Genomic DNA, 22864 nt, shown 5'->3' on the forward strand with positions numbered 1-22864 from the left:
TCGATCTTCTTTTCCAAAAAGAAGTGAAACAAGATGCAACTATATCTATTTTATAATTCATTCTGACATTTAAGGTCTTAGTTATGTCTCTTCCTTTGAGTTCTGTTATTTTTTCAATTTTATTGATGAATATTCTTAACGTACTTAGGTTTACATAATGAAAGATTGATATGAACTTTTGAATATCTTTACATCATTTCTTAATGAAATCAAGAATTAATTTGGGAAAAAGATTATGGTTTTAACAAGTGATAATGTCAAAGAATACTTTTCTTCTGGTTTTCCCACTTATTTAAACTCACATGGCTATTTACATCAGTCTACATTTTCTCATACACCTCAACAAAATGGTATAGTAGAACGAAAGATTAGACACTTAATTGAAACTGTTCGTACATTGTTGCCTGGTGCCAATGTTTTTGTCCAGGGTGATGCCATTCTTTTTGCATGTTATTTTATTAATAGAATGTCCTTTTCGTCTTTGAATAATAAAGTTCCATTTTCTATTGTGTTTCCAAATGATATTCTATTTCAGATACCTCCCCCGAGTCTTTGATTGTGTATATTTTGTACATCATGTATTAAATAAACTTTCAACCCAAGTCATCAAATGTGTTTTCTTAGGATATTTTTGTTTTCAATAAAGGCATCGATGTTATTCCTTGATACAAAGAAATATTACACTTTTGCAAGTGTCACCTTTTTTGAAGAAACATTTTTCTTCCCTTCCTCTGTATAGATGTAATCTTTGTCCAATAGGTCTTGCTTATGCCTTTTGTTGAACCCTCTATGAATACAATTCAAAACACTATTCCATCTTCTTATAATACTTCAAGTTCCTCACATCTGCCTAATTCTCCTAGTTCATCACCTTCGACTCCAATGTCTAGTCAAATACCACATTATGAATCCTCTTCATCAAGTCCCTCACCATCATCATCCCACACTACGACTTCTGATATTGAAGATTCTATTTTGCCTATTTCCATTTGTAAAGGTATTCGTTTTATTCATAACCTTAATTCTATTTATAATTTTTTAAGTTAATAGCGTGTGTCTCCATTGTATTATTATTTTTATCTCATTTGTGTTGTTCTACTCAGAACCCTCACTGTATTATTCTTTTATCTCATTGTATGTCTTCATATTGCTTTCAATATATTGTTTCATGAGAAACCTAAACATATTGATATAGATTGTCATTTTATTAGAGAAAAATTATTGGCCAAAGAAATCTACACAAAGTTTGTTGGATCAAATGACCAACTTGTGAATGTATTAACAAAATCATCGAAAGGTCTCCAAATTGAATTTATTTGTTCTAAGTTTAGTAAATACAATCTGTATTCTCTAATTTGAGAGAGAAATTAGAATAAATAATCTATAAGATTTATTATTAAGTGCTTTTTAAAAGATATGAAAAAGTTCAAACATATAAGAAGTTTAAAAATAAACATGCAAAAAAATATTTATGATGTATGGTATCTTATAGAATATGAATATTATTAGGTATATTCTTTTAATAAGTCACATAACATATTTTTTTTTTCTTTTCATTGGAGATGCACTCAAAACTTTCTATTTGAATATTTTTACATATCCAATACTCGAACTTAATGCCAGTTAATTTGGAACAGCATCATACTAATTTATTAATATGGTCAAATATATGGTTTCTTGATATCTAAATATGGTTCCTATTTTTCTCTTCAAAATTTTATGTACTTTTTCATAGACAAAATAGATATTTTATTTATCTACAATTCACGAAATAAATAGGAGAAAGATGCTAAATATTGTTCACTAGAGGAGAGGCACTTTAATAACCGTATTAGTTATTGACTAAAGAAAGATGATGATAGTATTGTATTTTGCTAATATTGTTAACCAAAAGTCTATTTTTAAATGGTGAATCCATAGAAAGATAAAAATATTCTTAATGCTATAAAAATATAGCTGATTTCTGTCATTACTTGAATTAACAACAAATTATGGTACAAGTATCTATAATAATACGTTAAATATAATGATGACTAAGTTTTAAATATAATATATAAGTAAAAATAAGTTAATGTTTTATGATTTTTAATTCATAGAATTCATTATGTTAAACTTATTTTTCACTATTATTAAGATTTTTTCAATGTTTTTCTCTTTTATTACTAATGATAGAATGTGATTTCCTTAATAAAATAAAAATCAGCTGTAAAATTTTATTTTATCAATCTACATTTTCCAAATAAAAAATAATATTACTTTGACAAAGTACCAAATTTTTACAGATATTTTACATTTATTATTTTATTCTTTAATCTCTCTCTTCTTATAAATATAAAAATCATTTTTTTAATGACCAAATACTCTTAAACATAAATTATTTTCTTAATTCAATTTAGGCAAAAGAAGTTTAAAGAAAAATTTAGTTTGACTTCTAGAAGCTTTGGTAAAACCAAAAATTGACTATTGACTTGTATCATCCATACCAAAGCGTTCGAACCGAACCGCAGGCGATCCTTCCCTGCGGTTGGTGAAATTACAGTTCATTCAGTGCAAAGGGAAAGTTGTTTGGTCTTGCTTCTTCCTCACCTCACATCTTCCACGAAGATATTTCACTGTTAACACCAACAACACACCCAAAGCTTCAATCTTGTTCAGATCCCTCGCACCCTTTTCCATTCAAATTAGGGTAAAATTGAATCATCCATCACTTTGCATTCATGCAGTTTCTATTTCTGTTTTCCAATTTTCAATTTTAATTTCTTCATCTTTTCGATCAAAGGGTGTGGCAAGATGAGTGAGGTTTTCGAAGGGTATGAGCGCCAGTACTGTGAGCTCTCTGCTAATCTCTCCCGCAAATGTAGTTCAACCTCGCTTGTTTCTGATCCAGGTGCCTTCAAAATCCTAATTTTATTGTCGTTTAGTTCCCCCCTTTTTTTCGTTTATCGCTTATTTCTGTGTTTTGCTTGGTGTCTTGAACTGCCCCTGTTGCTTTCTTGCTGTGATTGGCTCGGAACGCATCATAGGATGCATATCTGGCTCAAGAGTTCGTGTGTTGGGAAATGAATTTTCTCTTAGCTGAACCCCTCATAAACCATGGCTATGAGAAGGGAAACTAGGGTTTATTATTCAAAATTTGTTGTGCTGGATTGTTTAAGTGTCAAGATTTGGTCAAAGCTAGTAAAAGTCCTTGTTTTGTCGTGCTCAATGATTTTTGTGCGACTTCTATGTGATTTGATCCATGTGATTCGATGAAGTTTGCTATATTGTTGGTCAGTTTGGTTAATTATACTACCGAGACTAGTCATGTTCTTGGATTTCTCAGATGTTCGCTTGTTGCTGTTGTCCTAAACGGTGATCCCTGGTGACATCGATGGTTCACGTGTTTCTTTTGTTGATAATAGTGTTTACGTTACTTGATGAAAGTGAAAACTTAGACAAATTTTTGGAGGATTTTATCTACTGTGCTTCGAGCCAGACGTTTTCTGGAGTCTGCTTATGTAACATGAAGATGTATGATGGCTTATTGTTTAATGTTAAATTTTATTTACTGATTTTTTAATCAACACTATTCAGAACAGAAGCTGCAGAAGTTTTCTGAGATCAAAGCAGGACTGGATGACGCTGATGTCCTGGTACTAAGATGAATGTTTTCTTATGTGTTCGTGCTTTATTTTTATTTATTGGTATTATCTTCGATTCATTTTCTATATCACTCTTCTCCCACTTCAGATTCGGAAAATGGACCTTGAGGCAAGAAGTTTGCAGCCAAGCGCAAAGGCAATGCTTCTCGCAAAGTTGAGGGAGTACAAATCTGATCTAAGTAACTTGAAAAAAGAATTTAAAAGGCTAACATCACCTAATTCTGACGAGGCTGCCCGTGAAGAATTGTTGGAGGCTGGCATGGCAGATACCCATTCGGTAGATTCGGAACCCTAGATTGTATTACTTTATGGCATCCTTTTCTTAAAAGGATAGTGAAAATAGTTTATGGCTTTGTTGGTTAGAGATATGAAATATCTTCATTAACAGTTTAAACTTTTTTTATCGTTAGTCTTTCCTTGACATGGTATCAAAGCTTTTATGACCAAGTTGTCTAGAGTTTGATAAAAAATGTTTAGTTTCAGCATGAGACAGTTGCATTATCTTTGCTTCAAACCTGAAGGAATATGTTAGAAATGTAATGTAAAACTATAGGAGATCCCATACTGGCTAGAGATATGATCAAATCTGTAGGGTTGGGTTAGGCCTATCCCACTTTCTAAGAAAAATCATTAGTGTGTCTTCAGATAGCAACTTAAGCTTTTGGAATAATTGGTTCATGATAGTAACTGTATTACCTTTAAGGTGTTTCAAGTGACAATTTTTTTGTTGATATATTTGTTATAATTAGAGAAATAGTCCATTAATGTGATTAGGGAAATTATACCATCTTTCTGTTATTCTATTATTTCTGCAGGTAGATTGATTTTTGTCCTTGTTTCTAATCTCTAAACTTATGAGCTTGATTCTCTTAGCCCTGTATATGAATATATGACTGTTATCTTGGAATAAACACTATTCTTAAATTTCGACATTGTATTAGAGCAATACAGTCCTTTTGACCTACCTATCATTGTTTCATTGCTATGCTTCTTAAAATTCTGAGTTCTACTTTAATCTCATGATTATTCTTGCAAATTAATCATCTTCCATGCTGTGTCAACCTCCAACATCTTGTGACATTTTAAATCCCCTTTGTTAAGTTATTGATTCCTACAAGTTCAGCCGTCTTCCAGATGTGTTATTCATTCCGACCATATATTTTGCCATCTTAGCCTCCACCTTGCATATTATGGTATTACTAGTGTGTTTCAGACAATTGTATTGCTACGCATTCTATTGCCATATTTCAAACACATTTTCAGCCACCTTTTTCATCCTTTTTTAATCCTTGTTGTGTTCTTTGTTCTGATAACTTTTTTCATTGGTCGTGCTCTTGCACTCGTGTTTCTGTCTTAGGTCGTATCTACTTTGCCATTCATACTATAAGCATGATTTGAATAATCTTTTGTCATTGCAACCAATCCCCTATTTTGTCACTGTTCTGATAGATTTTCTCTTTTGTTTCAAGTCATACACTATGAGATCAGAGACATCAATCTACTCACATGACTTTACCAAAAGTATCAGTTGGCCCTTCTATAGTCCGAAAGAATCATCACAGTCCCTTCATTTTCAAATCTCAGATTATGTAGTTTGATTTCTTTTATTTAAAGAGGATATTTGTTACTAGCTTAGATCTTAATTTGAGGGGGTCTGCTAAGATATTACAGGAAACATTTTTCAGATATTTGTTATCATTAGGGAAATGATGTCCTAAATTTATGAGATGGATTCTGCGTCTTATGTATAAAATATAGGTACAGTGCTGTCATCATTCTTTCTTTTCAACATTTTTTATTGGTTTAAATCCTTTTTTGGTCCTTAAGTTAAGTTTTAATCTTCAGTTTAGTCCCCGCTTTTAAAAATGTCAACCTTTAGTCTCTATGATATGAAAAATGTATCAAATTAGTCCCTATCCGTTAACAAATCACAAGTTTTTCATTAAGTGATTTGTTGTTCATAACACCTTCCGTTAACAAATCACAAAATATTGGATACCTAAGTATGAAAATATGTAATTTATTGTTCATTAAGTGCTGTCATGAGGAACGATTTGATACATTTTTCATATCATAGGGACTAAAGGTTGACATTTTTAAAAGCGAGGACTAAACTGAACATCAGAACTTAACTTAGGGACCAAAAAAGGATTTAAACCTTTTTTATTTGTTGATTGCTTGCATAATTACAGCATGAGATAGGTGGACCTGTGCATTGTCTACACTTCAAGCCCAAAGGCTTTTGCATGAAGGGACATGCTTGGAATATAACATAGTTTGTCATTTTAGAGTCTTAACTTAATAGCTTAAGATTTTGGGAAGGTTGGTTCATGTCGTAGCTACCATTAAAGCTCTAAAACAAGTGATCTTTTGATTGATTGAAAGATGATTGACCAAAGTAGGGGACTTTTAGAAACTATTTACCAAAAGGAGGCTGTTTTAAAACATATTACCAAAGTGTTATTTTTTTGACTGTTTACCAGATCAATTTGCTAGTCAAAGCAGCAAGTTCAGTGCAACATCAGTGTTTACATATTCTTTTAAATTGGACAGATAGTCTATGTAACGTGCCATGTGGGAGTTGCATGCCAAAATGGCAGTTTTAGAACATGCAAGTCTGACTGACAAGTCCAACATAGCATGTCACATGGATGACTACATTTTTTTTAAAAAAATATAAATGCTGTAGTGGTACTGAACTAGCTACATTGGCAGCTGGATTGCCTTGTCAATGGCCAAAACTTTACCAGGTTGGTAACGAATCAAAACTGCTCCTTCTAATAAACAGTTTCTGTAAGTACCCTACTCTGACTAATTAACCATTGATTGAACATTTTCATAATTGCACTCTAATTTTCGCCTCTGGTTTACTACTTATTTTCATTGTTATGTTTCCCATTTTTAGTAGATCATGTTGGGGTATTTAATGTTTTGTCTTTAGCCTCTTTAATTTGCTATCCAATTAGTTCCTTAACACCGTTGATGTTTGAAGAAATAGGTGTGTTAATGTCAGTTTGATCAGTTACCTTTGCCAGTTTAATTGCAGGCTACTATTACTTGAGTATTTATAGTAGAATTCTTGTTAGCAACCTGTGAATTATGACATTAATCAAGTATTATTGTTGTTGTTATTATTAAGCATGTCATATATATCTGGTTATAGTAGGGTTGGCAAATTGGATGGATAGGATATATGTTATTTCAGATTAATGGACCAGATGAAAAAAAAAAGTCCATCAATCCATTTTGATCCATTAAAAATTAATAAAAATCTGATCCATTTAATAAAAGTCAAATTCATCCATCCATTGACAAATTTTTCCTGGATGGATTAAATAAATTTTTAAAACAAATTACAAAATAAAATTTGGAAAACAAATTTAAAAAAAAAAACATTTTTGAAAACTTTTGGCAAAAATTAATTTAAGATAGATTTAATTATGGAAAAAATTAGGTGTGTTGATTTTGATTGTATTTATAGAGATGATTCCTTAATCATCCTATAAAACTAATTTGATATAAACCAATTTTTTATATTTTTGTAATGGATGAATTTGATGGATTTTCTTGTGGATAGATAGGATGAATGATGGATAAATGGTTTGTTTTGCCACCCTAATAGTCATTGAGAGTGTTATGCTTGTGATGAGAATAGGTTTGCTTGTTTCTTGCAATAAGGTTGCAGACGTGTGCATATGCATATCTTGGGCTTTGTTTTATATATACTGAGAGTGCAGCTTAGATGCATATTTTTGTTTTCTGTAGGCTTTTGCAGTTGGTTCCACCTGTAAGCCATGTAAACGGTTCTGATGTTATTCTATTTTTTGGTTGGGAAATATGGATAACATTGCAGGCTTCTGCTGATCAGAGAGAAAGATTAACTATGTCTGTGGAGAGATTAAACCACTCCAGTGAGAGAATAAGGGAGAGCCATAGAACCTTACTGGAGACTGAAGAACTTGGTGTTTCCATCCTCCAGGATTTGCACAGTCAGAGAGAGACTCTATTGAACTCCCATAAAAGGGTATGTTGACATGTGTAAGCTATTTATTTTTTAAAGTTGAATTCTGATTGTGTGAACTTTAGGTTGTTTTAGTCCTTTTATCATGAACTAGGAAAGAATCATGAGATGATGTTTATTATCTGAGAAGTATTAAAACCAATCATGACACTTCTTTGGGGAACAAGATTATGAAACTCCTTCAACTTAACAAATGCAATGAGAAGTTGTGATGATTATTGGTTGATGGTCATCTTTCCTTGCGTTGCAGCTTCATGGGGTAGATGATGCTATTGACAAGAGTAAGAAGGTTTTAACTACCATGTCACGGAGAATAACTAGGAACAAATGGATCGTTGCATCTGTGATTGGAGCTCTTGTTTTTGCTATAGTTGTTATTCTTTTTTACAAGCTATCTCATTAGCTTATAAAATCATACAAGATATGACAGAATGGAAGCAATGTTTGATGCTTTTATGTACTTGGTTGTATATAGGAAACGTATGGACATAGGTGGCGTTATCATATATCCCTGCAATTATTTCGCCTCTGTTATTTTTAAGATTGAAAGTTTTCAATGATATACCTTGCTTTTTATGCTCTTAATTATGTTTTTCTTTTGAACTGTAAGAACAATTACTTAATGCAAGTAAGTCTGTTCGAGTATACTCTTTTTATGACATGATGTATTTGTAATAGCATATCTGAATTTCATGATTTCCAAATCTTTGTGCTAACTAATGCTGTGTGCGAGTGCCTATGTGAAAAATGTGCTTTGACAGAAAAAAAAAAAATCTATGTTTATGATATTATTAAATAAAATAAAAATAGTTAAATCTTGTTTATATTTAAGTTTATTAAAAATTTTGATCTATATAATTGAGTAAGGAGAAAATATTTTACTTCCAAACTAAATTATAAAGAAAATAAACGAAAGTTAACATTAATTAAGAAGGATTGGTAATATTATTAGATTATGGTTATTACATTTAATTTAATTTTTGTAAAAATGTTTTTCACTTAAACTTGATATCGAGAATAACAAGATTAGAGTAAGACTTTAAATTAATTAAAAATGATTTTGAGTCGTAGGAAGAATAAAGAAAAAACGTGGATCTTGAAATAGCGTGTAAGTTATAGTAGCGGCGATAGGAACGACGTAGTAGTAGTGAATGTGTGTGTAGAGAGTAGAAAATGATGAGGAACTGAAATATGAACTGAAACTTGGAACAAGTAAGATCCACGTGGACCCCACTTAACAAAAAATCTTGTTTCCCAATTTCACAAACTCAACTTCAATTTTTCCTTTGCTTCCCAATTTCTCTTCTCTCATTCTCATGGATTCCCTTCCTTCCGTCTCGCCTTCCATGGTGCTCCCTCCCAGCCACCCTTTCCGCCGTCTCCCTCCGCGCTTCCTCTCTGCCCGAACCCGAAGCCGCCGCCGCCACGTGTCCGTCTCCTGCACCCTCGCCGGCGATGGCACCGACGGCGACCTCGAAAGGGCTCTCCACATGGACGGCGCCATTCCAGGCACCTCCAACGAGTTTGTCAAACGCGTCTCCTCACGCGCCTACGACATGCGCCGCAACCTCCAGCAGTCCTTCGATTCCAGCAGCTACGACGGTACTACGCACACCTTCTCTTTCCTTTTCTTGCATAAACATTGGTTGGGATCATAGATGCATTTTTTTTTTTTTTTTGCATGTAGTAATTGATTCATATTTCAATTGTAACAGCTAAAATGTATGACTAACCGTAGTGATCTATGGATGATTTATCCTCCAAAATCAACTTTTATCTGTGTAGGGATTAGAATTTACAGTTGCATAACCGTAGTTGTAAGGAGTAAAACTTGAAATAAAGATTGTCATAATGACTAAGTGCGTAGTTTAATGTTATAGTTGTTCTACCTTCAAAAATTAAAGTGTGAAAGAAAATTGTTGTTAATGTGTTGTTTATATTTCCTTGATTTTTATTCAGTTTTAGATGCCAACCCTTGGAGGGAGACTTCGAAGCCCGTGTATGTACTCACGCAAAAGGAAAATCAATTGTGCACAATGAAGACCCGCAGAAATAGAAGGTTGGGTTAATTAGAGATTCGATATGTTGTGTGCTTTTTCTTAGTTATTGTGTTTGGCATTTCTCCTAGCTGAGTGTGCTTTTTCTTGTGACAGTGAGGTTGAAAGAGAACTGGGATTGTTGTTTTCTAAAGGAGGCAAGTGGGGATCTGGAATTGGAAATCAGTCCAAACAGGCGAGGGGAGGGACTACTAAGTTTCAGATGCTTGTGGAAGATGTTAGAGAGGGAGTACTGGTATGTGTTCTTACGCATGATATTCTGATTTAGTTTTTATTCATGAAACATGTGGGAACATTTTTTAATGTCGAAATATTATGATATACGTTTTACCTTTTGTTTGAATTCAATCGTTATATGGTTTCTTCAATTTGAAGCCACTTTTTATAGGGTACTTCAGTTACTTTGGTTAGTGCAAACCAGGACGCATGTAAAAAATGCAGTTGTTTATGTACTTTTGGGACTATTCTTCTATTAGAATTGGATTATGGTTTTAAGAAGGGATCTGCAACTGAAAAGCCTCAACCTCAATGTTAAATGTCTTGATGTATCCACTGTTGCTATTGTGACCCCATCCGCTGCATTTACTTGTAATTTCTCACGATTTCAAGAAATTAAACAGTTACCATAATTTAAAATCTTAAACTGGATTTTCCAACAGGAAAACTTACACCATCTCTCATGCAACTTTTCCTATACATATTATAAAATCGAAACCCCAATTTTGATTGAAGAACAACGGAAACAATATCTGCAGAAGTACATCTAAGTTATGTGCCTAAATGCAATGGAACAATCTTGTGTCCATAACATATTGCATGGTTTATTGTAATTTTCAATGTATTCGAAGATAATTTAATCCATTACAATGTGACAATATGGTTGCAGGTATTTGAAGATGAAAATGAGGCAGTAAAGTATTGTGACTTGCTAGAAGGAGGTGGTCAGGGTTGTGAGGGTGTTGCCGAGATAGAAGCCTCATCGGTACAAATAACAAACCAATTATCATTTGTCACTATTCTTTCTGTTGCTTGGAAACAATGTACCACAACAATTGCTTTGTTCTTGCAGATATTTGATCTTTGCCAGAAAATGAGGGCTCTTGCAGTTCTATTCCGCAGAGGGAGGACACCTCCTCTTCCTGAAAGTCTTAAACTCAATCTGCGAGCTCGTAAAAGGTCCCTTGAAGATCAAGATGATTTGATGTGAAATTCATATTCCCTTTTGATGAGAGGGAAGCATCTGTGCTAATTGCTAATATTCTTAGCCCCCCAAAGGAACAAAATATGTATATTCATAGAAATTCATTCATCATATAATTAAAAATAATATAGCATGTATATGATTGTTCAATGCTTATACTCAATGCATATGGTAACAAGAAAAATGTATACGGTTGTCCAATGCTTGTGCTTGCTTAATAAAATAAGTATTTTGAGAATTAATTATTGTTAAATTGTAAGTTTTGAAAAGATGCAATATTAAATCCACATTACGTGTATAAAATGTTTGCATGTTAATAAGAAATCTCTTGGATGTTGCTTACTGTTGGAACATTAAATACTATTGGTTATACCCTAATCTGGTTATTTAAGTATTAATTTTGGGCATAGCTTATTTAGTTCCAGAACTTTTAAGAAAATAAAATAATTGCTTTTGACATAAAATCGATGGTTTGTTTTAATATATTCATTTATATATAAGCTACCTATCACTACCATGTGGCAAAACATTGGGTGCTGATCCTATCTTTTAGGTTTATGAAAGATGATGTGTGGATAAGTTTCTCAATAAAGGAGATAAAAGAAAAACGACAAAAGTGAAATAATTTTTTCATAAGCTAAAACTTACGTACAAGTTTAAAAAAGAAAAGAAGAGAATTGAGATAAGTTATTAGAGAAAACTTCTACATTTTTTTTATATAATTTTAGCATATAAAAAAGTATAATTTTTTTTTTCTCAAAAATATTTATGCTGAACTTTGTCGAAGAAAACACCAAATCCTTTTATTAGATAGTTTTGATTTGATTTGGCAATAATATGATAAATTGAAAGAGAAAATATTTAGAATTCTAAAGTATTTCAAAAGTTTATTTAAGCTTTTTTTTCTTAAATTTATAGAATAGTATAGCAACAAACAATAATCTCATAGACTAAATTAATTGTTTAGTCCAAAATGAAAGCATGATTTGACCCCCTTTGGTGGATGAGCACGAGCCATTTCTTAATGCAGTGAAGAAAAGTTCTCCAATGAAGTAAGAGTAATAGAATAATAGTACTAGAAGACACTTTTACATTTATTTATTTGATAGAGAATACTATAATAAAATATGATTATAAAAATATAAACTTTTGTAGTCAAATAATATTTTTCAAGAACAATAATATAATAACACATTTATAGATTCATTTAACACATAGTATAAAAATAAAATAGTTATAAAAATATGAAATTTTATATTTTTTAAGAAAAAAAATAAAAATAAAAAAAATAGTATCAAAAGAATGTAAAAGAATTAAATGTGTCAAATAATATTTTTTCTGAAAACAAAAAAAAAAATTATATATATATATATATATATATATATATATATATATATATATATATATATATATATATATATATATATATATAACTGTGGCAATCTATAAAGTGTGATCATATATTAAATTAGTAAAAGGAGCACAAAAGGTGACATACAAAAACAGGGTATACCACACACCTGATCCTAACAAAAACAGAGAAACAAAATGCTTCAAAGTGAAGATAAATTTAAAAATGGAATTCGACTATGGAATTTAATTTAATCACGATACAGTTGATTAACTAATGCACTTAAATAAATAATATTTAAATTCCGAATAGAATAATTAATTCATTTGAAAAAAAATAAAAATACAGTTGAATTAGTAAACGCAGAATAACTAATAAAACTGATAAGATAGACAAAAACTTCACAATCACATGACACCAACAAACTAAAAATGAGAAGAAACAAAGCCACAAATTAGCACATTACACATTACAGCGAACCGTTTTCTGATCTTCAATTTCATTTGCATGTGAATTTTGCAGCATATGATTTCCGCGTTGCATTTCCCGAGTAGTCATCAAAACATAGCAATTGAGGAGGGCGGCAACCGGCAATGAGCACCGGCAGCAGCGGATCGTCCGCCACGGCGGCGATGGAGAAGGCTCGGGTGAGTCGAACGTCTCTCATTCTGTGGCATTCGCACCAAAACGACGCCGCGGCTGTGCGGAAGCTTCTTGAGGAGGATCCATCGCTGGTGAAGGCTAGAGATTATGACAGCCGCACGCCGCTGCATGTGGCTTCGCTCCACGGCTGGGTCGAGGTTGCTAACTGTTTGCTCGAATTCGGTGCTGACGTCAATGCTTTAGATCGCTGGAAAAACACTGTACTCTCTCTCTCTCTCTCCCTCTCTATTTATGTCGTGTTATGATAGATTCGTTAATTACAGAATTTCTTTTTTAACTTCTTTGACGAATAAATTAGTGTTGTTTTGTTCTGGAAAGCCTTTGGCTGATGCAGAAGGAGCTAAAAAATTGCCGATAATTGAGCTTTTGACGTTAAATGGAGGCTTGTCTTATGTAAGTATATTCAATGGAAGGAGCATTATTTTGAAACAACGAAAATAGAAATGTGAGCACGTCGATTAACTGACACTGACATAGATTGTTCGAGCTTAATAAAATCGTCTTTAGTTCTAGTCATGTTGCCTTATGGGGAGAATGATACCGGTTGTCTCAAACCAAAAGATAAAATAAAAATGTATTTTCTATTGCATTAAAACGGGGGAAGAATGAGTTTGTGATACTGATGTGTGTATGTGTTGCAATGAGTTTGATGTTTGATTACGCAGGGCCAAAATGGAAGTCATTCTGAAAAGAGCCCTGTTCTTCCCCCATTGCCTAACAAATGTGACTGGGAAGTTGACCCATCTGAACTGGACTTCTCTCATTCAGTTTGCATTGGAAAGGTGTTTTCTTTATTTTCTTGATCTCATTTGCATTGTACTGTATCAAGATCTTACTGTGAATTTATAACTTGCACTGTATTTATTGTTGTGGTAGAGCTGTATGTATGAAATTGTGTCTTCATCATACAGATTAGATGTGAGTATGAAATTGTTGTTTTGATATAGACTGTATCGCATGTGAGTACAATTAGTTGTGAGTCTTCAATTGTCAATCTCCGTGATGATAATCTGGTCATTTATTTTTCTTTATTATTTGTCTTGGTTTTTTTAAGGCTTTTAATTTCTGTATACACTCTGTTTCTTGCTGTCATTTCTACGTGATTGCTTTACTGCTCATGTCATTTTACTTTTACTTTGCATTTATACTGTTGATGAACCAAATCTGCTCTTGAGGTTTGATCTTTGTGGGTGTGTTTTCTGAAGGGATCTTTTGGCGAGATCTTAAAAGCCCATTGGCGTGGAACGCCTGTTGCTGTCAAACGTATTCTTCCATCTCTGTCAGATGATAGATTGGTGATGTAAGATCCTTTATTTAATTTCTAGATTTTTTCTTGATTTGATTGCTATATAGTTAACAGGTTATCGCTGAAGTAAAATTCTTCTAATTGCCTGTGGTTGATGAATGTGTTAAAACAAACAACCTTACTATTATCTGTCTTCTGTCAAGGCTTACTTGGGGCGGCTACAGGTAAATTCATTTGGAGCCTGAGAAGGCAGATATGGTTCTCCACAAATAATTTCTTAAATACTTTTTTTTGTAAATTTGATTTCCACGTTTACTTTTTTTTTTTAATCTAAAAAATTAACTTGTCCTTTGCAAACTAAAACTGTCTACTTCTGAACCCCCTGGCTATGGGTAACCATTTCAATAATTAGACTGTTTCTTGCGGTGATGTTTGTTCTGTTTGAACTGGCTACCTCTTTGGGAAAAATGGTCCACATTAAAGCTCATGTATAATCAAACCCCTAAAAAATGAAATAATGAATAATAAAAAGGAGAGAGGAGGCAATACACAGACAAACTAGTGATTAAGCTTGTGCATTTTCAGAAATCGACCATTTTTTCTATCTTACACCTTTTTCAGTCACTTATCCCTTTATTTTTGTTGATCACTTTTTAATACAGTCAGGACTTCAGGCACGAGGTTAATTTACTTGTGAAACTTCGACACCCTAATGTTGTTCAATTTCTTGGAGCTGTTACAGACAAGAAGCCCCTTATGTTAATTACTGAGTATCTAAGAGGAGTACGTGAATGCATATAAATAGACACCTAGGTTCAGATGCTCTGAACTCACGAAATCTTGTGCTTTAAAGATTAAACTTTATTAAATTACTATTTCGTGTCATTTATAGGGTGATCTTCATAAGTACCTCAAGGACAAAAGTTCTCTTAGTCCATCAGCAGCTATCAACTTTGGCTTGGATATTGCTAGGTATGGTGTGCCATTCTTGATGTTTCTCTTGTTTTTCTTTTTAAATTTATTTATAAAGAGAACAAACAGAAAACCTCAAAACAAGAGAGACATTAACCCCCTTGATCGTTTCAACCTCTCTGTAAATATGTTATATAGTTATAAATTAAAAATCACTCCTTAAATGGATAATTCTCGTGGGACAGCCTGAGAAGCTGAAAAAACTGTTAAATTTGACCCCATCAAAGACCTGGGATTGCAAGGAGAGCACTCTTGCATAGGACCTTAATCTATTGCAAGGAGAGCACTCTTTCATAGGACCTTAATCTTTGGCCTTGTCCTACGCTACTGAAATGGATGGACGGAAGATGTTTCAATTTCAAAAGAAGTTTGCCAAACCTACTTCTAAAAAATTTCCAGAAGTAATTTCCTAAGCTTCCAGGCAACATCAAAATCAATAAAAGATGATTATTTGTAATGAACTCCCAAAGCTCATAACTTGAGCATTGGTATAGAAAATAGTGCTTTACCGTCTTGCTTTACAATCTAATTGCTATGGGGTATTATGAATTACTGATGTCCGTGAACTTGTAAAAGTCTTATATCTTTATGGGTATCTCTTTGCTTCTCAACTTTGAATTTTTCTCTCTGCTTCTCGCTTTATGGTGTTCTTATGAATGCTTCAGGGTGATGGATTGGAAAGTTTACTGTTTTTTTTCCTTGTTCGAAGATATTCCCTCCCCTGCTCTAGACAATGTATTCTACCCATGTCATAGATGTACTGTTTTTTGGCTTCTACAAAAATAAAATAGAAAATCAAACGTTGTCGGTGTTATAAAGGAATGCAAATAGTTCAAGTCAAATAACTCAATCACCTTTCTCTGAAATCTGGGTTGCTGATAAGTGAACTACACTTTTGATGGACTTGGTTATAGCCTAAAAGTATAGGCTCTCAGGCTTTTATTAATATAATGTATTTAAACAGCCTAAACTTTGTTGGAGATAAGGTTGCAAAGATTTGGAACCCCATAAAAGAAGATTTCCATGTACCAAGTCTTCGTGCTTGTTTACTTCTCACCACCATTGTTGCTATCTAATGTTTGTCTTGACTTAGACTATGAACCAAAGTTTCCTCTTAAGGTATAAGAATACTGGTTTACCTGTAATGAAGAAATTACATGCAGTAACACTTTTAAGCATATATATGCCCTTTGATATTATTTTCTCCATGATTTTTTTTTTTATCGATCATGGTCAGTTTTGCTGTGTATGAGTATGAGGATACAGGAAATGCTATCCTTACTTGCCATTTTTGTTTAAAACAAACTGTATTCACAAAATCACTAGAAAATCGTTTAAGATTTCTGTTATTTTTGTTAAAGAAACTGATTAATTCTTTTTGAGATGAGTAAGGGAGGAGCTTCAAGAATATTGTCAAATGCATAACTAAGCCCATAACAGAGCATCATGTATTCCTAAAGATGCTAATAAAACATTGTTAGGAAATCTAGAAACACTTGAAAGCATGCAGATTCATTGAATCTAACTAATTTTCTAATCTATATTTTGTAAATACTGTTTGTAGAGGGATGGCCTATCTTCACAATGAACCAAATGTTATCATCCATCGAGACCTAAAGCCAAGGTAAGTATGTTATTCTTACAAATTGATTTCAATTTTTCTGTCCTAGATTTAGAGTATTTAACATGATCTAGAACATGATAGGAATTTATTTATATTTCGATGCAAGTTGAAATCTTTTTCACCCCTAAAATTTCAGGAATGTTCTTTTAGTCAATTCTAGTGCCGACCATTTAAAAGTTGGTGATTTTGGACTTAGTAAGCTTATTAAGGTCCAAAGTTCTCATGATGTATACAAGATGACGGGTGAAACTGGAAGCTGTGAGTATGAGAAATTCTTTCAAATCAATAAGGGAAAATGCATAGACATGCCATGAACTTTACCTTGTTTTGAAATATCCATCTTGAACTTTCAATAAGTTAAAATCACCGATAACATGACTTGCATGAGATAATATCTGGTTTTTTGTTTTATTTTTAAATTTATTTTTAAGTTTCATAAATTAAAAAACGTAGAATAAAAGGAATATAAAATAAGAATATTTTAAAAAATAAAATAAAATCATGAGTTACAAGATTATCAAATGAATTAATCAATAGGCATGTCATATGATGAATGGTTTTTATTACGCATATGCATGGAAGAGTCTATCTGATTGAGGTTTAGGAAAGGTCTATGGAATTTTAATATGGCATTTTCAAAATGAGGTAAAGTTGAAGGAGTGTATGAAATTTCTTTAATTAAAAGTAGTTACATTTCTGCACAAAATTAAAATTTCCTTCTTTTATTGAAAAAATAGACCGCTACATGGCTCCTGAAGTTTTCAAACACCGGAGATATGATAAGAAGGTTGACGTGTTCTCCTTTGCAATGATTCTGTATGAGGTAATTCCACACTTTAAGACTTAAGAATTTTGTTAGATCAAATGGTAGAAGGTTGAAGCTAGTTCTAAACTTTCGAATTCACTATTCTTGAAATCTTCTTTGGGTCAGATGCTTGAAGGTGAACCTCCTTTTTCCAATTATGAACCATATGATGGAGCCAAATATGTGGCAGAAGGACACAGACCTTCCTTTCGGTCAAAGAGTTATACTTCTGACCTGCGAGAGTAAGTCATTTCTAATCACCCAGTTCCCCGCCCACCCTCTCAAATCCAATTTCTTCTCTTTTTGTATCCCATTTGTTTTTGCTGTCTGTCAGAGATGAATATCATTTTTTTCTTCTTTCTTTTTTTTAATTTTTTAAACTGATGAAATCAATGTCAGACGGAAATCATTCTTTACCTTTGAAACTAGTAACTTAGCAACCACGTTGCCTTTTCTTTGCTTTTACACCAACCCAGCGTTTATATTCTTAGTGTGTGAACAGTTACTAAAGCTTGTGACGATCTGAGTCATAATGAATGAGAATAAGAGAACAACAGTGAGACATTCTCTCTCGTACTAGGAAGAAAATTTTACAACTATGCTTACAGTTAAGGGTGCCTTGGTAATACTCCTAGAGTCCTAGTATGACAAGCATAAATATGAAATCTCTCATTTCGAGATCACTTGGTAGTAGGTTATAAATGTTGTACAATTAGGCTGCTGTCACAATTCCAGTCTAGTCAAATACTCATCTCTGTTAGTTATATCAACTATTTCTTAGAGCAGCTTCAGGGTTGTAATTTGTAATCATATGGAATTTGACCTTGTGTTTTCTTAGTTTAACAGAGGAGTGCTGGTCTTCTGACATAAGTCAAAGACCTTCGTTCATAGAGATCCTTAAACGGCTTGAAAAGATCAAGGAAAATTTGCCTTCAGATCATCACTGGAGAGTGTTCGCTTCATGAATTATAAGAGCATTCGTGTCCAGATATTCAGGTGATTATCTGCTGTTACCATTCCAAATCTGCTGCGGGTTTGTCAAAGAAGCCAATTTGGAATACCTAGCTGGAGTCATAGAAGGTGTTTTAAACTTAAGTCTCAGAGAAGCATAACTGGTTGATGCTGATTCTTTTAGCAGGTGTTTACATTCAATTACTTTTTTGTCTTATTAAAATTCTTGGCTGAGTTCCATTCAGCTATTGTTGTGAGCAGATAATAGTGGTTATTCGAGTGTAATATGTTGTGTACAAAACCTATTAAGGAAAAATATAACAATTCTAACTAATGTTTAAATTTTATCTTATCATTGAAAACTATTGGTAGTTTTCATTTCTTGGCATTGTTTGACGAGTTCATGTGTTAAATTCTACCAACTACTATCAGATTTCCTTCCCAAGTTTTAGGTTGTTCTTGTATTGGTTCTGAAGGTTTATTTAGGAATTGTCCTCCTATGTTAGCAAATATTGGGCCTGTCCCAATCTATTCTGTCAGTTTCATCCCCTATGATAAGACGTGATCCATTAAATATTTTAGGTGCAGGAAGAAACACCCTTCAAGGTGATGACCTCTAAGGAGAGAGACAAAGAACTGCACCTATTCAATGAAGGTCACTCTAGGCCATGAGCCTTCATGATCACACCATCACTCAACCAGAGTACTATGCTGTGAATAGACTGCATAGTTTGAACACATCTGTGAATAGAAATGCATTGTTTAAGCACACACTATAATAACCTATTCAATTTTTGCTGTTTTTTAAAACTCAACAAAATAATAATTCCTTATGAATTTATCTATTTTCAACAAAATAAAAGGCACAATTTTGCATGACTTAGAGGTCTCCACATGTGTATATGCTATAAACTGATGCCCTGGTATGCTCATGAGCACAATATAAAAGAAATGAAAAAATTTCAGAGGATTTTCTTTTTCTCAAAGAAGGTCTTCAAGTGCCATAGTTGCAACCCTGCTACTGACATGCAGAAAAAAAGTGAAAGCAAGCACAGCCACAATATCCTGGTGTTGGTTGTCCAGTTGTGCAGTTCCATTTCTTCTTCTCTAAAAGCAAATATGGTTAATAAAAGAAGCATTAAAATCCTCTTGAAATTTGAATTAAGAATTCAGGTACAAACTAATATGCATGCTTACTGTTTTCGAAGATAAATAGTCTCATCGTGAATGGAAGAGGCAACTTCCTGTAAAATCTGTAGCTGACGTACCATTCCCTGGAAATATGAGACAAATCAGTGTATGACAAAATATAAATATGATTATTTATTCAACATCCATCATTATATCTATTGTTTTGTGTAAGAAAGTGTTTAACAAATATACATCCTTAATACCATACAAACACTCGCTTACATCTATATGGCTTTTCTTTGCAACATTGGACCAATCTTTTGCTGCAACACCTGTTCTCCAATCGAGATCAATGGTGAGTGTTACCTGGGGCTTCTCATGGCCAACCCAGAAACATGCCATGTAATCACCATTTTCTACTGCCTCAAATGCAAACTGTCCTGACTGAACATATTCACTCTGGTGATAAATATTCCCTTCCAGTGAACCCACCTGACATCACAAACCAAACCCATCATTCAAATTTACCACTATATTAATTCAGGCACAAAAATTTTTTTTTAAAAAAAAATGAGCATCAAAAGTTTAATTTTCTACTTCTTGATTTTCTTCCTACCCTCTTATTCTTCTGTTGGATCCATCCAATTCAGAAAAGTTGGTAAAGTTTTCGATCCTTCAAGTATATTTAAGAATTGATTTCAAAGGAAAAATTACTGTATAACCATTACATCATGATCACACCATTACTGAAAAGGTACATCCCAGATAAAAAAAAGAAAAAAAAAAACTGATAACCATTACATCAAAGGAAAAATTACTGTATAAAAACCTAAACAAGTTTTCAGAAATAAGCAATAAACATACCCGAACACTGACAGTGTGAGAATCAGGCAAGGGTTGATGAACATTGGGATTAATGATACTGTAATTGCCCACTGTCATTGAATTCTTCCTTATGTCTTCGGTTATGCATTTGGTCTGACCAGATTGCAATTCAAACCTCAGTGATTGAACTGAATATGAAAACAGTCCAAAAATCAGAACAAAAAACCAGCGCGGTTGTGGCTTTAGTTTAACCATAGTGTTCATGTACACTACAAAACATGAAACATCTACAGTGAATTCATATATATATATATATATATATATATATATATATATATATATATATATATATATAAAAAATTTTGATTCTTTCAATGGAGCTTGTTTGTCAGATTTGTTTCATTGTTCATCGTGGTTGGTTACTTTGTATTTCTTTCCTTCTTTGTGCTGTTTAACAAATCTATAATATTAATAAAAAATATATTATAGTGCAATTTTACATCAATTCTTATCAATTTTATATTTTAAAATTTGATTGCCTTTTCAATTTGACAATTTTTTTAAAGTTAACCTTTTTTAAACGAAAATAAACATTTATAATAAAAGAACTATCACAAATGGAGAAATAAACTTTTGAATATACGTAAGTTATAATAATAGGAAAATGATATTTTAACACCTTGATATTTTGACACTGTATACGTGTCAAAATGTGGTTAGACGATTTCATATTAAAAAAAATTGAAGCAAAGACATATTTAGAAAAGAAAAACCAAAGTTTTTTTTTTTTAATTTAAAATCGTCCAACCACATTTTAACACGTGTGCAGTGTCAGAATGATGTCAAAAAATTGGTGTTAAAATATCATTTTCCTTAATAATAATAATTTATTATATTTTATTATTATAATAAAAAATAACACAAAATTCGCTATATATTTCCATTATTAAAAAGCAGTAAAAAACAGATATGAATATGTTGTCTATGTGTAATTGAATCTTTAAAGTTACATTTTTCAAGTATTGAATAAGCATGGGAAAGTAGGGTTGCTTTTTAAAATATCGTTACAAATAAATATTTATTTTTTAAAATTTGAATGACAGTATGTCATGATATGAGTATATAAACTGTTCTAAAGCATTTTAATAAATGAAAAATATATAAAAATATATTAGAATATTTTTACATATAAAATGAAAAATTAAATTATCAATTAATTTAAAAAATTAGACGAGATAAATTGATACTCATTTATCTCATTATTTTTTAACTAGTTACTTGTTAAAATATCATTCACTCGTCAATTTCTTACACATCTTAGCATCTTTTTATAAATTTGCATAATTTTAGAAATTATTAACTTTAAGGTTTCAATTCACTTCTAGTTTAAAACATTAAACTAAAAGATTAATTGTTTTTAATTTAGTAAGTTTATATTAACAAATAGAAGAATAATAAATAAATTTCTTAATTGGTAGACATTCTATTTCCTTACCTACCTATTAATTACTTTTATTTTATTACCATTAGATATGTTCTTTTTTTTATCCATTCAGTCAAATCCATTTAAAGCAAATTATTATTACTTACTAAATTAAATCAATCTTTTAAAATATAAGTATTTTGAATAATTATTTGTTAGAGCAATTGATAAATACCAAACAAAAAAACATTTATGTTTACTATGAATTTTAAATAATTATAGATAAAAAAATATTTTTGAGTAACAATAATTAGAATTTTAAATTAATTGTAACTTATAATTTTATATTTAAAAAGATAATTATTAAAATTATAATTTATTTTCAATTGTATTTGTTTTACTTCAGATTTGTATTATATTAAAGTTCTTATTTATTTATATTTTGGGTTAGGGGAATTTGTGTGGCCTGAATCATTAACACCCTTAGTATTAGTAAAAAATGAAGAAATTGTATGAAAAGAAAAATCGTGACAGAACAAATTACATAAATAATAATCTATCTACATAAATAAAAATAAAATAAACTGTTTTTAACCAATAGATACAATATAAAGTACAAATTTAACAAATCTGAGTACCTTTTACCAGTTCATATAAATAATTAAATATCATTTATGTTAGAATGAAAGCCATATGGAGATAATACAAAATGGAATAATTTTTTTTTTGTTTTTTAAAATAATTGATGTGTTATATTTATTAGTACTCATATTATATATTGTAGTTATTACTCATTTTAGATTATTATATTAACTTATAATTTACTTATTTGACTTGTTTTTTTATTAATAATAACATGTTAGTTAACATTTATATAAAACTAATTTTTTAATTAATATAACGAAATTTATGATAGTCAAAATAAAAAATCACACAATTTTATTAATTAGTGA

General features: G+C 31.7%; 4 protein-coding genes across 5 annotated transcripts; 3 read left to right on the forward strand and 1 right to left on the reverse strand.

The window, feature by feature from the left end:
* The first annotated feature begins 2481 nt into the window (after window positions 1–2481).
* On the forward strand, window positions 2482–8321 carry LOC106755334 (vesicle transport v-SNARE 12). Its single transcript, XM_014637477.2, has 6 exons — window positions 2482–2686; window positions 2780–2887; window positions 3574–3632; window positions 3730–3918; window positions 7495–7665; window positions 7913–8321. Exons 2-6 carry the CDS (start codon window positions 2791–2793, stop codon window positions 8063–8065), a joined length of 669 nt encoding a protein of 222 aa, XP_014492963.1. The 5' UTR covers window positions 2482–2686; window positions 2780–2790; the 3' UTR covers window positions 8066–8321.
* Window positions 8322–8798: 477 nt separating this feature from the next.
* LOC106755292 lies at window positions 8799–11069 on the forward strand. The gene is made up of 5 exons (XM_014637409.2): window positions 8799–9264; window positions 9622–9721; window positions 9816–9954; window positions 10606–10701; window positions 10789–11069. The coding sequence occupies exons 1-5, from the start codon at window positions 8979–8981 to the stop codon at window positions 10924–10926; spliced, it is 759 nt and encodes a 252-aa protein (XP_014492895.1). The 5' UTR covers window positions 8799–8978; the 3' UTR covers window positions 10927–11069.
* Window positions 11070–12479: 1410 nt separating this feature from the next.
* LOC106755291 (serine/threonine-protein kinase STY46) lies at window positions 12480–19280 on the forward strand. 2 transcript variants are annotated; one of them, XM_014637407.2, is made up of 11 exons: window positions 12482–13134; window positions 13253–13327; window positions 13600–13716; window positions 14140–14234; window positions 14843–14963; window positions 15073–15152; window positions 16717–16776; window positions 16913–17034; window positions 17514–17599; window positions 17708–17823; window positions 18420–19280. In XM_014637407.2, the coding sequence occupies exons 1-11, from the start codon at window positions 12865–12867 to the stop codon at window positions 18544–18546; spliced, it is 1269 nt and encodes a 422-aa protein (XP_014492893.1). In that variant the 5' UTR covers window positions 12482–12864; the 3' UTR covers window positions 18547–19280. The 2 variants fall into 2 exon arrangements, with proteins under 2 accessions (XP_022633950.1, XP_014492893.1); XM_022778229.1 differs by lacking the exons at window positions 14843–14963; window positions 15073–15152 and having other exon boundaries at window positions 12480–13134.
* Window positions 19281–19377: 97 nt separating this feature from the next.
* Window positions 19378–20767, reverse strand: LOC106755301 (transmembrane emp24 domain-containing protein p24delta9). Its single transcript, XM_014637419.2, has 4 exons — window positions 20528–20767; window positions 19946–20155; window positions 19730–19806; window positions 19378–19639 (listed from the first exon to the last, which is right to left on the reverse strand). Exons 1-4 carry the CDS (start codon window positions 20750–20752, stop codon window positions 19495–19497), a joined length of 657 nt encoding a protein of 218 aa, XP_014492905.2. The 5' UTR covers window positions 20753–20767; the 3' UTR covers window positions 19378–19494.
* Window positions 20768–22864: the final 2097 nt, after the last annotated feature.

The sequence above is a fragment of the Vigna radiata genome, unplaced genomic scaffold, assembly GCF_000741045.1.
Source record: "Vigna radiata var. radiata cultivar VC1973A unplaced genomic scaffold, Vradiata_ver6 scaffold_100, whole genome shotgun sequence".
Taxonomy (NCBI): domain Eukaryota; kingdom Viridiplantae; phylum Streptophyta; class Magnoliopsida; order Fabales; family Fabaceae; genus Vigna; species Vigna radiata.

Excerpts from the sequence above, each read along its gene's own strand:
- LOC106755334 (XM_014637477.2), top strand. The coding sequence starts at position 2,791 with ATGAGTGAGGTTTTCGAAGGGTATGAGCGCCAGTACTGTGAGCTCTCT. Across the intron at positions 2,888-3,573 it reads CTCGCTTGTTTCTGATCCAG|AACAGAAGCTGCAGAAGTTT; the intron begins GTGCCTTCAAAA and ends AACACTATTCAG. Across the intron at positions 7,666-7,912 it reads TATTGAACTCCCATAAAAGG|CTTCATGGGGTAGATGATGC; the intron begins GTATGTTGACAT and ends CTTGCGTTGCAG.
- LOC106755292 (XM_014637409.2), top strand. The coding sequence starts at position 8,979 with ATGGATTCCCTTCCTTCCGTCTCGCCTTCCATGGTGCTCCCTCCCAGC. Across the intron at positions 9,265-9,621 it reads CGATTCCAGCAGCTACGACG|TTTTAGATGCCAACCCTTGG; the intron begins GTACTACGCACA and ends ATTTTTATTCAG. Across the intron at positions 10,702-10,788 it reads CCGAGATAGAAGCCTCATCG|ATATTTGATCTTTGCCAGAA; the intron begins GTACAAATAACA and ends TTGTTCTTGCAG.
- LOC106755291 (XM_014637407.2), top strand. The coding sequence starts at position 12,865 with ATGAGCACCGGCAGCAGCGGATCGTCCGCCACGGCGGCGATGGAGAAG. Across the intron at positions 13,717-14,139 it reads ATTCAGTTTGCATTGGAAAG|GGATCTTTTGGCGAGATCTT; the intron begins GTGTTTTCTTTA and ends TGTTTTCTGAAG. Across the intron at positions 17,824-18,419 it reads TATACTTCTGACCTGCGAGA|TTTAACAGAGGAGTGCTGGT; the intron begins GTAAGTCATTTC and ends GTGTTTTCTTAG.
- LOC106755301 (XM_014637419.2), bottom strand. The coding sequence starts at position 20,752 with ATGAACACTATGGTTAAACTAAAGCCACAACCGCGCTGGTTTTTTGTT. Across the intron at positions 20,156-20,527 it reads CTCACACTGTCAGTGTTCGG|GTGGGTTCACTGGAAGGGAA; the intron begins GTATGTTTATTG and ends TTGTGATGTCAG. Across the intron at positions 19,807-19,945 it reads CAAAGAAAAGCCATATAGAT|GGAATGGTACGTCAGCTACA; the intron begins GTAAGCGAGTGT and ends TCATATTTCCAG.